This window comes from Apostichopus japonicus, chromosome 8, assembly GCF_037975245.1.
Source record: "Apostichopus japonicus isolate 1M-3 chromosome 8, ASM3797524v1, whole genome shotgun sequence".
In the NCBI taxonomy this organism is placed as follows: Eukaryota; Metazoa; Echinodermata; class Holothuroidea; order Aspidochirotida; family Stichopodidae; genus Apostichopus; species Apostichopus japonicus.
This window is the reverse complement of record NC_092568.1, coordinates 29,801,549-29,820,268: the sequence shown is the minus strand read 5'-3', so window position 1 is coordinate 29,820,268 and position 18,720 is coordinate 29,801,549. Positions and strand designations below refer to the sequence as shown.

Sequence of the window (18,720 nt, the reverse complement as noted above, 5' to 3'; positions counted from 1 at the left end):
TCAGAAAATCGTAATAATTTTTATTCACTATCATTGCTTGAACCAGCGACTCTTTCATTTCGTTTTCCATTGAGTTTTAAAATCTCATAAGCAGGGGTGCAAATGTGTCTAGGGAGGGCATTACCCCCTCTCCCCTCTGGCAGACCAAAAATTACAAATACTCCATTTTACCAACATTTCTCCAAATGAAGAGGCCAGCCCTCTGGACAACATCCCCCCCCCCCCCCCCAAGTACAAAACTGGTTGCACCGCTAACTCAGAGCACCCTTCTCAGTGATCTCTTCACTTGGTATGAATGAATGTGTTAAAGAATAATAAAGTTGTGAATAATTGTGTGAACAAGTCTTCAAGGTGATTTTACTTTAGGAGGGCAGTCTTCACAAAATGCTGTTTATTGCACTCTGTTGTAGCTTAAAGAAACCATCATTCTCACACCAGTATTTGTAATACCAGAGTATATATAGCCCTCATAACAATACCTGAAGTTATAAGTAAACTGCTTTAATAGGCATGTACTGACAATTAAATGGAACTTTTATTTTGTGCAGTCCCGTTTTACATACAAATGCGATGACAAATCCAAGTTTCATTAATGGCCATCACTAACAGCTTAACTGTATTTTGTTTTGTTTGAATTGAACAAGACAACTTCAAGGCTGGAAAGAATTTGCCATAAGCAAAAGATGTGCCTAAGAATGAGAGTTGTCCTCATGCCTTAAATGTATGCTGTATTGGCCTCAAGTATGCTAGATATTCAAATATGGTCACCTTTGATCAAAATTCTTGAACTGTTTTTATTACAACCTTAAATGAAATTGTCCTCACTTAGACATTCAGTCATCTTGTGTGTCCCTTGAAAATGTCTAAGGACAATTTGGAGAGTAAAGAACTCCAGGAAAGTACCTTTTGAAACTTCTAGCAATTATAGTGTGCTTTAATTTGGGGCCTATACTGACTACCTTTAAAACTGATATTGTTTATAATCAATATAGAATGGCTTGTGTTATTCTACTGACACTGCCCATAAATGATACGGCTCTACTCCTGGACACTTGTAAAGTTTAGACTCCAGACAGGTAAGACTGCCAGAAAATACAATAATAATAATACAAACACCACAGAAACACTTCTTTATCCAGTAAACAAATTTATTACCATCCTAAACAATACACACAGATTGAAAAATGGGTTGGACATTAAAAATAACAAGAAAAAGTTGTATCTGTACAGGGCATGTTTTGTGTTTCTTTCTTCAAACCAATAGCAAATAACACTTTTGACAATCAAAGGAGACATCTCCTATGGGCACATTACTATATATCCATTATCAATGATTCTATGATAATAATACTATGATTGTTACCACTGTCACACATTCACAATAAAATCACAACATTTTGGCTATTTCAGTGTCAAAATGATTTGAAATATGACGACCGTTGTGGGACCTTAAGGTGACGTTGCGTATGACAAATATCCAATACAAAACCTGTTATTTTTTAACATTCTTTGCTTTTTTAAATTTTTCCCTGAGTCATCATCACCTGTATAGAAAGATTTGTAACTACTTTGGTCCTTTTGAAGAAGTTCTGAGACGAAGATAAAAAATAATTTGACCACTTTCAAGTAGGTTTCCTTTTTTTGCTTTGAGGATGTGCATTCCCTTATTTAGACTGCAAGCCACATCTTAAGGCCCGGTCACACTATACCGATTTTTTATCGGAATACTATCCGATTTTCCCGGAGGAATCGAAACAGCCAGTTTTTCGTTCGGGTCTTCTAACCACAGTGATAAAGGACCTGATTTGCTATCTGTTGAGCCATTCCGATGAGGAATAGCCCTCTCCTAACTTTTGATATTGACTCCGTTCCCTTTTATAGGATAGCTATCCGATTTCTCTTCCGATTTTTATCGTTTTTTGATGTGACGTCACTTCAGAATGCAGTCCGTTCCAGAACCCCTCAGATTTGGATTAGGTATTTGAATATTCCACTGCATTCATTACATTCACTACCACAAACCTCGCTCTTCGGCCTAAAATCGGAAAAATCGGACCGTATTCCGATAAAATATCGCTGTAGTGTGACCGGGCCTTAATGCTTTCTTTGTTTGTATCTATTCTATTCTTCTTAATTTTTTTTTTCATTTTTCTTTGTATCTCCAAAAATTTTTGGAAAGGAAAGATATACGGAGAGTGGAAATTTAAAAATTCAAGATGACAAGCAACAATTTATGACAATACTAGAAAAAAAATCAGAGATAAAGAGATTGACGTAGAGCTAAAATAGGTGATAAAAGAAACACAAAGAACCGCACAAAAAGAAGAAAAGCTAAGCCCGCTCGCCGCGGATTCTCCGTGCCAGTTGGATGTCCTTGGGCATGATGGTCACCCGCTTGGCGTGAATTGCGCACAGGTTGGTGTCCTCGAACAGTCCAACCAGGTAGGCCTCGCTGGCTTCCTGTAAACAAAGTAACAATGAATTGATACTAGTCATGGTAAGTTATCAGTAATTTGCCAAAATATGCAAGAAAATCAAGTTTTCAAAAGTACTTTCCTATCTGAGGAGTGCTTATATTGAGGAGTGCTGAAATAGACCATTTTAAGCATCTCAGTGTGGCTAACTACTTTTCAGTGTGACAGTAAAGATGCCTGTTACAATGTGACCATGATCTGACTTCTAGCATATAAGTCCCATCTGACTACAAGCAAAGTTAAGTGCTGTATGGAGGGCTTGGTTGTGAACGATGTGAAGACACAGGGAAATGAGATGACTTAAGGATCAGCATTATATAAGGAACCTTTAGTGTAATAGCAGAAACTCCCAAGAGACATGTGAATGCAATGTTTAATTACATCACTTCCCTCTCTCTCTCTCTCTGAACAGAGGAGACCGGACAATCCGTCGGCCCGGTTAAAAAGATTCCTTTACATGTAGGACGAAACAATACCAACCTGTAATGCACCGATTGCAGCGCTCTGGAAACGCAGCTCCGTCTTGAAATCTTGAGCAATTTCACGGACCAGTCGTTGGAACGGCAACTTTCTGATTAGCAGCTCTGTGCTCTTTTGGTATCTCCTAATTTCACGCAGGGCAACGGTTCCTGAAAAATGGTGAGAGAGATAGAGAGATAGAGAGAGTAAACAGTGAAATGACTAGCATTTCAACACATACCTTATTTGCAGTTCATTGAGGGGAAAGTGGCATACTGTAAAGCACAAAACAGTATATGGTATCGGTTAATTTGCCTAAAAGTGAACTTTTAATCTATCCCTCGTAGTACTAATCGATATCTTTTCTACTTGATTTCTAAACAACCCAGAAATGTCCAAATTATGCTTTGAAACAATGGCTGTGTAGCTGAATTAGACTAATAGCTAACTGATGTCACCAAGATGAAAGATTTGTAAATAACTGATAAACTCTATATAGTCAAACTATGTGGGAGGTGTAGTATGTTAGCAGAGTATCGCATACTACTTTGTGTAGTGACTCATAGTTCATGAATTCAAACTTCAATAGCATTTAGTACCATTCTCCAGATGTGACTAACGATGAGTTACTGAATACCTATAATCATATATAGGTTCCTTGTTCTATGTCAATATATCACATTACAGTATATCAGTTGCTTTCAAAATGATCTGCTCAAAAAAAAGTTAAATAAATAATTTGCTTAACCCAATAATTGGAGTTCTCTAATGATTCGTTTACCTACATTATTATGACCTCGGCGTTGATATCTTATATCAAACAAGAAACAACAGTAGGTGAGCAATAGAATGTCTTACCTGGCCTGTAACGATGAGGCTTCTTCACACCTCCGGTTGACGGGGCGCTCTTTCGGGCTGCTTTTGTGGCCAATTGTTTACGTGGGGCTTTACCTCCAGTTGATTTACGGGCTGTTTGCTTTGTACGAGCCATGCTGGATTAACTGCAACAAGATACAACAAGTTTGTAACACTAATATTAAATTCAATGTACTTTACTTTCTTGCATGACTTTTTCAGGAAGCAAATCAAGATTTTATCACAAGTTAATACTACATAGGCTTGACAAGTCACCTACAACCTTTGGAGATCAATTCTTCAGAAGCAGTAACTGAACATACTTACTATTTAGTAATGCATTTATCACTTCAATAACGTGATAACTCTACTGCCGCTAGAACTTAGAAGATGGATGTAGTGAAGCCAATTGCTGTCTGAATGTTAGATCAGAAGAGCTGGATACACAATCCAGAAATATATACTTACACTGTTGCCATTTCATTGTCAAATATTACAGGTAAAAATCTTCAGTTTCAAGAACTAATATATTTTGGAATGAAAAAAAACTAATTTAATATCACAAGGAAACATAAGGACTTAAGATGGGCTAATTTCAGCTAATCCCACCAAGTGATTCCCAGCTGAATGTTTCAAATTGTTCAGTGCATAGGCCTAGTACTACTGCCTGGTTACCACATGTCAGAATTTCGGTCTAAATATTTTCTTTTTCTAACAGCATATTAAAAGAAGAAAGATGGCCTTTAAAGTATGTTGAATTTCTTGTCAACCTCTTAGTCTTAGAAAAATTTGATTGGTATCCAGTCATTTAATTTTGCTAAAGGCCTATACAAGGCCCAGCATTTTGCTAAGCAAAACCAGATAAAATTATCCCTAGGATTGCTATGGATAAACTAAATTAGATCTTTATTCTCAAGTTAAATTATGTCTTTCTAAGTAACGATATTAAATTGCTACTTTTAGTCTAGCAGATAGAAGAATAAAAAGACTGCATATAAATAGTTTCGCATTAGAACTAGCCTACAACTGCACTAACTTAGTTAGGCGCACTACGGTAAGCATGTGTTAACGCACGTACACACATTATAATATCATGTTAGGACATGCTGAACAAGTTGTAAACAAACGCGGGAAAAGTAATATAATCTTGATTCAAAAACTCATTATACGTTTATTGCACCATATGTATCGTTGACTACCAATCACTCGCAAAATCAACGTTTGAAAACACCAAAATATTACAAAGATATGATTAAAAGCTTAGCATTACCTTCTATTTTCGGTAGAACAAAATTAGGTCCGTGTTCGAGCTGTCGACAAAGAGTAAGCTACAAATAACGTATACGCAAGCGCACACACGTTACGTATTATGTAGTGCAGTGTAGTGTAACATATGAGTTCTGTACTAAAGATATACCATGATATGATACTGTATGCTCGGCGTGCTGTACTCTCGTATTTAGTATGACGTCATCACGTAACAAACGGAAACTGGTTGGCGGTGGATCTAGTTTGCTGCGGTATTTTGCAATGAAAGGCCGACAACTTGGCCAATTGTTCAGCTTGATTATCAACAACAAAAGATGTCGTACCGTTTTGTAATTTTATTCTATGGAAAGCCGTTTTGATAGTTAAGCCGGAATTTCAGACATATCAAATTATTCTCAGATATAACGAAATAACAGAAAGCCTATTTCAATTTCATTTTCTTATCAAGCACAGCGTACAGATACAGGCCCGCGGCTAGGAATTCCGACTTCTGATAATTCTGTCTGAGAAACTTGGATAGCGAGCACCAGCAGTACAAGGAAGGACACCAACAACTGAGTCTGAGGGGCACATATAATTAACTGGATGACTTTAGACAGAATTTTAGTATCCATTTGTCATAACCCAAAAAGAAAGGGAAAGATTAGGAAATAGTGCTACTAATGTTTCTATAGCCATTGCGATGTCAAAATATTGACCTTCATAAATATATTCTTCATATAGTCATCGATCCTTTTAAGGAGCTGAGGTCAAATGGATGGACGTGTGAAGATTTTTGTAGTCCAGGCGCGTATCCAGGGGGGCGTTGGGGGCGCGCGCCCCCCGGGTAAGGAAAAGAGGAGAGAAAAAAAGAGAAGAAAAAAGGGAAAAGGTGGGGGGGGGAAAAAAGAAAAGGAGGAGAGGAAGGAAGGGAAAAGAAAAAGAAAAAAAAGAGAAAAAGGAGAAAAGGGGGGGGGGGAGTAGAAGATAGCCAAGACCTCGGGAAGAGAAAGAGGAACAGTCCTATTTAAAGCGCTGATCCCTACTATATACACAGGGTAGCCAGTGACAGATCAAGGATTACGGAGGGGGTGTGCGCCTTACCCTACCCCTTACACCGACAACTCCATTTTTGACGTTTCCATTTTTCCTCTCTCACTAATGTATCTATATAAATACTATATATGGTCTATCATAACGCGTGTGTGTGTATGGACGCCTTGAACAATTGTACAATTGTGCTATATGGAACCAACTGTGGCTGGTCTTGAACTCGACCGAGTCGTCGGGGAACATGACGCATTTCGGGAGGGGGCGACCGCCCCCCCCCCCCCCGAGCAAATTTTCTTTATGACATCGCTAGTAATTCAAAATAGACAATGCTTAGATGCAACTTACAAGGCCTGGGAAGTGTCATTTCCAGCTATCTGGGAGGCATTTTCGGCCAAAAATTTTATTGTACGCTTCGCGCCAACTCATGGTGGCGCTTCGCTTAGATAGTTTGCCTACAGGCTTCGCCCCTCCCTTGGCAATTACTCGCTACACGCCTTTTCGAATTTGTAAAGCAAAGAGCAGATATAACATCATATCAGTGAGCATTGAAATGCATGTTCCAGGATGAACAGCCCCCAAAACTGTCTATGTGTGTAGTCAAAGGCGTAGGAGCCCGGATTTGGGGGCTGTAATGACTTGCCCGAAAAAAGCCAAAATTTTTCGCGCAAGAAGCGCGCGTTCAACATATCGATGCCAATATCATATAAGCAAGCATCGGTCATTACATCGCATGCCATCGTTTACCGTACGGTCCGTGAAAGTTGCACAGTATACCGCCGGATGCTAATGTAAACAACCAAATGTCTTTATGTAGATGGAGAAAAACCATACAGATCCATTTATGTCAAAACTCACTTTTACAGTAGTAATATCGGCCAAGCTTAGAACTTTATTTTAATTACCAAGGAGATCATTTTTAAGCTATTCATTGCCATTTATTTTTCTTTTAGTAGGTGCCAGAAAAAAATGGGGAAAATTTGGTTGCAAGGGGGGGGGCTGCAGCCCCCGCCTCCTACGGGACTTACGCCTATGTGTGTAGTCTTCGGTTTCGATATACCTGATATCGAAAATATCTCCTATTTTTCATTTCCTTCAACGCAGTTTTATAATAGCCATTATAAGAGGTTGCAATATTTATATACACCAAGAAATTAACTGTGTCGGAATTTTCCAAAATTTCCTCACCAACATTCTTCATCATACTTTCCTCTACTCGTGCAGTTTTGACCTGTCTGTTAGGGGTTGAAGGGGGTTTTTCTATATTGGTTGTCCATAAATTGAATTTTGTGCAACATTATGGGTATGTTCTGAAGTGATTTTATTAACGAGAAATGTGAATTTTCAAATTCTCAACAAATAATGGGCTTAAAACCTTCAAAAGTGGGGCTTTCGGATATTGTGGGCCGTGACGTAGAATCACCTACAAAAGCAATCATCCATAGGACATGCAATCAGGTCGAACATGATGTGTGACTGGTGACAATCTTCAAAAAGGTTATGGATGGAAAAAAACTTTGGGGAAATACTGCGGTTCTCAGGCAAAAGTGTACATCTGGTTGGTCATTTTCAAGCCCGAGAAGTGCCATTTCCGGTGATCTGGGGGGTATCAAAACCAAAAATTTTCTTGTACGCTCCGCGCCAACCGATGGTGGCGCTCCGCTTAGATATTAATTCGCGCCCCCCGGGTTAGAAAATCCTGGATACGCGCCTGTGTACACATGGCTCTGCCCAGCCTGGCTACAGGTCTGTCTTGATATCTGAATTAAAATTTTAATTCAGCTATAATCGATCTAAACTACTCTCCAGCGCGCCGTCTAAGGTCAAGTACAAAGTCATTACTGGTATCACACTCAGTATCCACAAAATCATACGGCCAACGTTCCTTTCAATATGCTTGGGCTTTTCTTTGGAATAGTCTCCCAGAGCATGTCAGATGTGCTCAATATGTTAATAACTTTAAAACTGTACTCAAGACTCATATGTTTTCACGGTTGTAGTGTATTATATTTTGTGTACCTGTTTGTTTTGCTTACAGCGCATCGAGACTTTGTTGTGTGTTGCGCTATATAAGAACTGTATTATTATTATTAATTCTCTGACATCTTGAATTAAATTCCAAATATCTCCATTAGAACGTTAAAAGGGATTCCCATGTGCATCTGGGGTTAACTTAATCCACAGAGCTCGCTATCCTTTTGTTAGACAAGGCTAAACCTATTTACATGGGTGCAATTATAGGATTATATGGTTTTACCAAGGAGGTTCTCGCCCTTGGTTTTACTCAGAGCCGTATATACGGCTATGGTTTTACTCAACTGAGACAGCTCCACTACAATAATACTGTTTGCTGCCCTCTCTTTATTTCTGAGCTAACTGCGCCATTGATGGTGTCGCACCACTATTCGTTCCATGGACTTACACACTAAACTCGTCACTTTCAAGACCTGTCAAAGCATCAGATAGAAGATTTTAACTGGTATATCCTACCCACCATTTGATAGCTGAGATCTCTGCCTATCATGACACTAGCAAATTTCCTTATCATGACTGCTTAGATTTTGAGCTAGGAGAGGAGCAAGTTTAGTATACTGGACCCAACCCTTGCATCTACTCTTTCGGGGTAATATCAACATTTAACCAAATAATTTATAAATGTGCTTACAGCGCCTTCAATCCTCCCTATTTTTACACCATCTATACTTTAAGTTATGCTCTTTCACATAACGACAGAAAAAACAATGATGGTAACTGATAATATGCTAATTACAAGCATTACATTAGGTCATTTTAGCTCTTTTTCCCCCGACAATGGTCAACCTTTTTAGTACGCTTAAAAGTGCTAGGAGCTATCAAAAATACTTTCATATATAGAGGCTTTGATCTTCCACATTATAGTCTAGCCTTAAGGAGTGTCTAAATAGAAAATGAAATATATATCAGTATGGATAACTTTACGTTACATTGATAGAGTGGCAGTATGAATATCCTGTTGAAATGAGTGAGTGAGTGAGTGAGTGAGTGAGTGAGTGAGTGAGTGAGTGAGTGAGTGAGTGAGTGAGTGAGTGAGTGAGTGAGTGAGTGAGTGAGTGAGTGAGTGAGTGAGTGAGTGAGTGAGTGAGTGAGTGAGTGAGTGAGTGAGTGAGTGAGTGAGTGAGTGAGTGAGTGAGTGAGTGAGTGAGTGAGTGAGTGAGTGAGTGAGTGAGTGAGTGAGTGAGTGAGTGAGTGAGTGAGTGAGTGAGTGAGTGAGTGAGTGAGTGAGTGAGTGAGTGAGTGAGTGAGTGAGTGAGTGAGTGAGTGAGTGAGTGAGTGAGTGAGTGAGTGAGTGAGTGAGTGAGTGAGTGAGTGAGTGAGTGAGTGAGTGAGTGAGTGAGTGAGTATGAGCATGGAGATCCATGGTATGAGCAAAACAAGTTTGTCGGTAACTCCTCCTAGACCGCAATTCCGATCAAGTTCAAACTTGGGTGGGTAGGTGCCTGACCATGTAAACTCGTGCCTGGGCAATTAATGACGTCAAAGATCGAAGGTCAAAATACCTAAAACTTGGTTTTTAGCCCTTTTCTGCTGTCAGCACGAAGAAAAAAGTCATTAAAACATGATAGATATAGGTGTTTAGGGTCGGGGTCAAAGGTCAACTGATGTCAAAAGTCAAATTGGCCTATTGTATGCACACAAAAAAGAACTCCTCCTAGATTGAAGGCCTGATCACGTTCAAACCTCTTCAAATCTTAAATTGTTAATTGTATGGAGACCGAGGGGTTTCAAACTAACTCGAAAAGTGTACTCAGACCCACAACGAATTAACTAATATAGTTGTACATGTAGGCTCAAAGTAAATGTGTCATCTGAGATATCGCTGCTCGGTCAAGATGTGACTAAGATCATGTATAGTATATATCTGTTCCTATTTTAAGGGAATCGTGATACACATCTGACTATGACCCCGCAGTCACCGTAGTCTTTACGCAAAGGGTCTTGGGTAGAGAGGGGGGGGGGGGATCAGTACTTTTGGTTTCGTGCCCAGGTTCTTTTTCTTCTGAGACTTGTTTGAAAGAGAACCATCAGAGATAACGTTAAATCGATCATAGCTAGTTTACATTAATAACCAATGTGTCGTAGTAGAATTTCAAAAAAAAAAAAAAAACTGTTAGCAAACTGTTTATCCACTAGAGAGCCTGTGTAAGAGAATGTGTAAAAGTAAGTTGTCCTGACGTTTCGATCCTAGTAGTAGAATTTCAACAGGGATTATCATTATTATTTTTTATTGTTGCAGCTATTTTTAAGGCTCCGTTGACTTACACACTTAATATGTGAAACCAACTTTATTTGTTAATTTGTCAACTGGTATATGCTATACTCACCATCATTATGAGAGCTGATGGCTTCTCTATCACCTGTAAACTAGTTAGTAATTTCGAGCAATGAGAAAATGAAATATAACATAATATTAATGTCATCTCTCGACTTCCCGCTTTTTTGTGGTATGGTACCTATATATCATTAATAATATTGTACTACACAAAATGGAGTATATGCTGAGCGACATGCATGCATGTAGCCATAACGTACTTCATAAAACTAATGAAAACATCAACAAGAACAACGTTAGACATCGAAGATAAAATATATTGATACATTTTTCACTCTTATGTAAAAGAAACATCAAATGAACGAAGCTTACGATAAAACATCTACCGGTACACAATCTGCTTAAAATTGATAAATATTAAGTAAACAATTTTTTTTGCCGAAATGTCATAAGGATAATTGACCTCAAGTATATAACTTGTGACAGAAAAACAAACGGGAGTACATGGATAAACAATGATTCCAGCGTCGTTTGGTCGTTATAGCAACCAGATGTTGTATTGCTTAACATTTTCAACATGTTGCCCAACATTTTACAATTTGTTTCTCGCCGCTCTTTACAATCATCCTTTGTCCTATATATGGATAACTCTCTAAATATATTTACATTAAACATTATAATTCCTTGTAAAGTCTTATCATCTTTTGTCTTAGCTCTTAATTATTGTCACGAAGCAAACATAAAACATTTATACTTTTGAATTTATTTATCAACAAGAGGGTGAGAAAGGGACCGAGTGAGATGAGATTCAGGGGTTTAACGGGATGTCAGTGACTGATAGCGGGTTTGATTATATAGCTGGCGGTATATTGGATCGCATTGCTTGAAAATATCGTATATGGTCTATACATGTCCATATGTGATATATATAGAGACAATACGGTATTGGTTTTTTTGTGGATGACTACAGGATTTGGCAACAAATGGACACTTTATAAACGTTTCTATGCAGGATGTTCCTCATTGGAAAAATCCATCAAACTGATTTCTTCAACTGTCTATAATTCCGTGATATTTGAGGTGTAATAACTTGCAGTACAGTAACAATTTTGACACAGAAACGCTCTTACCAATCTGTGGACAATGTATATACATATGAACATACAACACATCAACAAATATGACCTGGTCGGGTTTATAATGGTCCCGTGTAAATTCTAACTTCAATGGTTTGTACAGGACTTTTGAAAAGATGTATGACAGTGAATCGAAAATCACAAACAGAGATGTGAAAATATCTAGAAAGTGTTGTTTTTTTCTTCCTCAAAAACTGACTAAGAAACTTTTATATATATCTGCAAATCTTTAGGATGAATGAGACATTTTTCCTGTGGAAATTTTCAATGAAGACTGCCTTGTTTACTCAAAAACATATGCGCTGTTCTTCGAAAAGCATATAAATGACCTACATTTTACATTGCCAACTTTTCATTTCCGAATTGTGCTTGATTCTACAATATTTACCAAACAGTTCCAAGTTATATCTTACTCAAAATAAACTTGCAAACGATAGAACTAATAAGATATACCCTCTGAGATATTTCAACGTTGACTTCATTTTTCTCGTCAAATGTATATATTTTAGTCTGCAGGGTAATATAATGAACTATATTGAACATTGTTATGCGATATTTAACCACGAAAGAGTTATGGATAAAGATATTAAAATCAACGTAAAAAGCACATATATGTTAAGACGACAAATCGTATAAAGTGACAACATTCCTAGTCTTAGACCAAGATATTGACAAACTTGTTTCCATGGTTATATACTATAACATTTATTAAATTAATTGGTGCACTTAATACGTAGAGTACATTTTCTTTACTATTTATCATAGCCTTTACACATTTTCCTTCATTCAGATTTTATAAGTTTAATTCCAATGTTTTGTAAAATGATTTCTGCAACGTTACTTAAATCGTCAAATCGGTGAGAACTTTTCAATGTGAAGTGTGTCATATATATATATATATATATATATATTATATATATATATATATATATATATATATATATATATATATATATATATATATATATATATATATATATATATATATATATATTGTTCCATTTTGGATGAAACTAGGTCGAATAAAGTAACGGTCACACGTACATTAGTTAGCGATATTATTCGTCATAGCAGTGTCCAGTATTCTTAGAGCTGGTCTCGCAAACAAATGGTAATTTGGTATGTGTGCAGTTGAAGTCCCCGACCATAGCACTGAATTCCATGTTACTAGTCTTCAGTGAATACAACCAACTTTCAACGCTTGATACCATACACTTTTGGATGTTACATGCATGGTTGCCTTTATCAAAGTCACATAGGGTATCACAGTTTCCTGAATTTTCCGATTTGTCGCCGGTACAGATGGGTTGTTCTTGGGATTCATCGGTCCAGGCCCCACTTGGACACTCATCTGTGGTGTAACCTCCCATATAGAATGCCACGGGCTCCAACGTAATCGAGTAAACGAGATCACGTACGAAGATGAACTCGTCCATATCCGCGATGGATACTAAACTTGCGCATCTGCAATTTTTTATCGAAGTATTTCGACAAAACATCTCTGAATCGAAAAAGGTCTTTTCGCCAGAATAAAACAAGTAGCACTTGTCTTGGTAAAATCTCCAAGGTGAAGGACAAGTATCCTCTGACCCGTAGACACAACAGGCTCCAATAGTCAAACTCGTGATGATAATTGTGAGGAATTTCATGTTTTCCGAAGATAAGAGTGTAGACTTTTATGACAAATAAAAAACGGAGCGAAACTTGTCAAAAACCTCCACAGATTTAATTTAACAGAGTTAATATATATATTATAGATATATAGATATATCTATATTTATATATATATATATATATATATATATATATATAGATACGGTCTTCAAACAATGCTGTAAGGTAGAACACACAGAAGTTCAAAATGTTCTGGATATTTCCTTATAGCACGAAGAGTAACGCCTATATTGCCAAACTAACACAAAAGAGCTCTCTGCAGTTGATGCTTGATTTTTTGTTTCGCTTTCTGTTCAGTGATTGGTTTCTGGTTGTTATTGATCGCAGCCAATTGACTGACTCTAATATACCGCATAGTGGTAACAACATAAAGTATTAAATGCACTATTATTGATTACCCATTATTAAGCCGGGAGAACATCACTTATATGCTAATTGTCGTTTTTTCTGTTTTTCTTTGGGTTTTTTTATTTTCTCTTTGCCAGGCTTTCTTGCAAAACATCACCGTCGTAAATTCGACGAAGAGGTCTCTTTTATCGAACAAAATGTATTGTTATCATCTGTTGGTTTAAATTTGTTCATATTCAACGCTTTATATTGAAATATTGAAGATGACATTTATCTCCTATAAGATAGGGAAAGTGTTTGCTCGAAGTGATAAATAACGTTCAAATTTATGAAATGATGCAACGTTACCATGGAAACACATAATGAATACCGTATATAATGTATTATGTCAAAGTTTAGAACCGCATGTGTCATAACATACAAATGCGCATGTTCACTGTACTATCAACGATCGTGCATAAACATTAACCTCTTCCAATTGCTAAAGCGAATGTTGCTTAATTTTTATTTTTAATTTTTATAGAAAATATGGCAAAATTGGGGTGGTTTCATGGACTTTTGGAGTGAGAGCTACCTTTGGGGTACAGAAAATAAAGGACGTGCAGCGAACTTACAAGTTCAAGATGGTTTTCATCTACCCCACCACCTCCCCGACCTTTGTAAGAAGCGATCATATATATGAAATTCACTGTTTACGTACCATACAGTAACGGCGTTAAACGCTATACGTCACTCAGTCAGGCTTGACCCATAGTGCGAAAAAAAGGGTTATGCGAAGAAGAATAAAATAAAATTGACTGTAGACAAAATTTTGGTTCGCCTCTCTTGACCTGAATGCAGTATATGGAGGTGACGTATCTGCAAAGAACTATGAAGGTTAAGATCGGGTTGATCTTATGGCGGCCGGGCCGGGATGCGAATTTTTTTTTCCCAAACAGGTTTGCAATTGCGTGGTTTTCCGCCAATCAGATTGCTCGTGACGTCAGCATCAAAAATGGGCATCGCTTCGAAGTTCGAAGACATGCAATGAGTTACACTCTGACACTTAATTAAGTCTATGTAGTTACGGGGTTTCCCATCAAACGCCTAACTTTACTTTTAATGCTTGAATCACATGTTGACCTTACTTATGATACATACGCTACATTCTATTGGGTTCGTGTTTACGTTATTCAAGATTTGTGAGCCGTTCTACTGCAATCGGAATTCGTTTTGTGGAATGGGTATAGGCCTACACTAAAATCAACTTCACGAGTCTTGAATGAATATACGCAAACAGTTTAGTGTACAGTATGATATGTTCCGTCACTGCACTGTGTACACAGTTATAATACATATAGGCCACCAGCGCATTTGTGATGTACCATGTACGAACATTTCACTGTGCGATGTTATCGATTAATGCCTTCACATAAATCTTCGATCAAAGTAGATGATCATACCATACTAGTGTGCTCAATATGTCTAAACCAATTTCAAACACATCTACATATATTAACGAAAAGCTTCGGGTAATTTTGAACGGGCATATCTTCGTTGCAACGAATGGATGCAGACACTTTGGTTACCTGGAAGTGAAGGTTTCTATCGTGATGACGTAACTTTTCCGACCAATCATGAGCGCCTATTTACACGCAATTGCAAACCTGTTTGGGAATAAAAATTTCGCGGCCGGGATAGAGGGCATAAAGTAAAGTTTTATATAGAGGGATAAACAGTATATCATGTATAGTGAACACTGAATGGTGAATCCGTGTGCTTTGAGAACGCAATGTTTATACAAATATCGAGGCGAATATATATATATATACAGGCCTACACTTAACGAGGTTCGAAAAAGATACCATGCAGTTATACCATCATGCGGATCTTTTTTAGCTGAAACTAATTTTCCACATATTCTTTTCACTGTGTAAAAAAATATGAAAAGAGTACAAAACATATTCTTCCATCAACCCTATAAGAACAATAAAATCAGATGAAGGTAGTCTGGAAAAAAAAAAATGATAAAAGCTGTCTTTTTACGCCTGCAGTAGTAACAAAAATTATTGTCACCCTTATACAGAATATTGTCATTTAGTTACCATAAATATAGCTCCACGATAGTGCATGTTATATAGAGACGGAAATTTGGACAATGGCATTGCCAATTTCCATTTTTTCCCCCTTTTTAGCAATTATATTCTGAACGTTTAATATCTTTCTTAATTGAAAAAAAAAGTCTTATTAGCAGCTAATAATGCTGTCGTTTATTATGGTGGTGCATTTATCATGAACACGTATATTGACAGAGAAACCGCACGTCAAATAAAGCGGGCACACGCGTGTACAGCTGTCAACGTTTAACAAGCATAAAGATGATCGATAAAACGCAATATTGCAAGGGTTTTTACAAAAGGCACCGCGATAATCCATGCATTGAAAACTATAAGCTTTTGTCCACGCGTTCAATAATGATTTGGATTATGAATGGCTATGGTTAAACAAAACGGTTACCTTCTCGGCGTTCCATGTAAAATTGTGGAAGTTTGACTGGCGGACTATGTCAACACTATGTCAGTGTTGAATAATAATTAGGCGTTCGATATTTGACAAGACCAGACCCAAACGAACTTGACCTTCGAAGGTAGGAGTCATGGTTTTCTGTGATACCCAATCAGGTATAGGCTTGTCATTCTTTTCGAAACATGGCAGCGACTTCAAAGGAACCTTCATGGAAAGAAATTGCAGTCCTACATGAACAACGTAAAACTGTTGGGAAAAATGATTATCAAACAAATTATAAAAATAATATATGATTTTCAACAAGCAAAGTATACACAGTGCATTTAGTCTGTATATATTCACATACATATACATAAAAAGAACAGCTTTTTGTTCTCTGAATAATTTTATTGTCATTTCCTGCGTTTTATCGAACGAAACAGGACCGTCCCTCTACAACAAAGAAATACACAATAGGATCGCCACAGTGGCACATATGGGCTATCGTTTACTTAAATAGCCTACATCACGTGTCACAATCCTGGTTTCTTTTCACTTTTCAAAGTTGCAATTTAAAAAAATTGTGTTATTTTGCTGTAATGGGGTCGGGACCCATTCCAGTATTGTCCCCAATTCGAATTAGTTGGCGGAGCGAAGGGGGGGGGGGGGGGGTTGGGTACGAGAGGGTTAATGTGTACCTGAACATTTGTATGAGTAATTTTTACGTCTCTACAGGTAACATTGGTACACCCACTAAATACGGGTAAGTGGGGAAAAAACATTAGGCTAACACCCCAGGTTTCTCACTCCCTAAATAATACGTTAGTCAGGCGCAGATCCATGTTCTGAGTACTGCCACCCCTCTCTCCCCTTCCTTCAATCCTACGCAAATGAAATAGTACGGTAGGTATTGATAAAAACTTTGCTTGTAGACCAAAGTCTAATAAATACGGCTCAGATCGTACCATTTCACTGAGACCCAAAGACCCCTACATGTATGGTCGGCTGCAACAAATTCAGGGTAACCTTCTCCTTGTTTTAGAGTCATGGACATCCCGCCCGGTTATTGCCCCACGTGTTGAGCAGTCCGGCTGCAAAAAGAAGCTATATACCGTAGAGTGCAACGAATCCCTTTGTTGGGAAAATATATATTTACACTTTCGAAGCAACTTTTTTCGTCATGGCTACACTGAGCAGTGATAATGATTGTAGGTTCAGCCCACCCTCCCCCATCCCCTTGTTGAAAAAGTGGTCAGATGCTGAGCCTATACAGTACAAATTCGTCCATCATCGGATGGAAACGTTAAGTGGCAGTGCCGGAGTAGCAACACCGGTTGAAAGAATACGCCAGCCACGTCTCTTAACAATTTGTGAATTGAGACTATTTGGGGCCGGTGTTCATTCACGACTATCACAAGAGGTTATACAAATTGTCTCCCTATAAACTCAAGTAATATATCTTCTATGGCCAGGCTCAGTATGAACACGTAGTATCCTACAAACCCTCATTACCAGCATGTAAACAAGGCACTTAAAGGCTCTCTTTCACACTACACGAAACCAAACATTCCCATCTACTGTGTATACACGACCATTAAAGAAACAATACTGTATTAGTTAACGAGGTAATAATTAGGAACTTAACTTGAACAGGCTGCTATAACGAAACTCACGAAATTAATGGCGATTTTTGTTTGAGTGTATACGGTATACAAAGAGGCTACGACAGTGAATTTTTTTTACCATGTATCACTCATATCGTATATATCGCTGTTAATAATTTATAAGGCAATTGCAGACAACGTGAAAATAGATTTGTAACAAGAGCGACCAAGTTAACAACTCATTACAAAGGATTAAAGTTCAATCGCTATTATTGGATACATTAACAAGTTTTGATGCAAGTCTTTTCTTTCACAAACTTCTTTCAAAACTGAGGAGATGATTTACATTCAAACTTCGGGACTCTTCGAAACTTCGGAAAATAATATTTTCTCTTCTTTGTGACGGAATCATCCTTGAGAGCAATATAGATGTCAAAAAGTTAAAACTGGATGTAACGAGCAGAAAACTGAATTCTTTGCTTTCTTTCTTGCAATGCCTTCTCTTTAGGACACGGGATTACAAGCGACACTGCTCTTATAGTTATAATAAGTCCCTATAAGTACCATATTATTTTCGATCGACAGCAACTAATGTTTTAACGAGTGTCAAGTTATTCATTCAACCATAGTTCGATAGACAATAGCGAGAGAATGAAGCCACGATATCAATGCGCGCATACTTCTCCTATATAGCAAGATATATACAACCACAATCATAAAACTCCTTAACAAGGCCAGTAAGAAGTGAATGCCCTTCGCTAATTTAACGATCGCCTTTCGCGAACTTTCTGCTAAACCATACAATATGTTTCTTTAGTTGCTCTTGTGTAAAGGCTCGAGTTTGTAATGTCTGGCCAAAGTTTTGTATACTCAAGTATAACTTCAAGATAATCCACGGAATTTTCACTCGACATAAAAAAGTCAATAACTTATCTTGCGTTGCATGTTACCATCGATATTCGATGCGTTGATGACGTATTTTACGTCATAAATGTACGAAAATTCTTTACCGTTGAAATTGTTTTTTGTAGGATGAGTTTTTAAACTAAAGTTTATTGTGTATGGGTATATGACCTGAG

At 37.6% G+C, this 18,720-nt stretch overlaps 1 protein-coding gene across 1 annotated transcript; it reads right to left on the bottom strand.

Annotated features, from left to right (window-relative positions):
- Window positions 1-1,127: 1,127 nt before the first annotated feature.
- On the bottom strand, window positions 1,128-5,219 carry LOC139971501 (histone H3.3A). Its single transcript, XM_071978045.1, has 4 exons — window positions 5,059-5,219; window positions 3,792-3,934; window positions 2,955-3,103; window positions 1,128-2,460 (listed from the first exon to the last, which is right to left on the bottom strand). Exons 2-4 carry the CDS (start codon window positions 3,922-3,924, stop codon window positions 2,332-2,334), a joined length of 411 nt encoding a protein of 136 aa, XP_071834146.1. The 5' UTR covers window positions 3,925-3,934; window positions 5,059-5,219; the 3' UTR covers window positions 1,128-2,331.
- Window positions 5,220-18,720: the final 13,501 nt, after the last annotated feature.

What these genes read in the sequence shown, in the direction of transcription:
- LOC139971501 (XM_071978045.1), bottom strand. Translation starts at nt 3,924, where the DNA reads ATGGCTCGTACAAAGCAAACAGCCCGTAAATCAACTGGAGGTAAAGCC. An exon ending in GCCTCATCGTTACAGGCCAG is followed by an intron (nt 3,104 to 3,791) that starts GTAAGACATTCT and finishes ACCATTTTTCAG; the next exon opens with GAACCGTTGCCCTGCGTGAA. An exon ending in CTGCAATCGGTGCATTACAG is followed by an intron (nt 2,461 to 2,954) that starts GTTGGTATTGTT and finishes CTTTGTTTACAG; the next exon opens with GAAGCCAGCGAGGCCTACCT.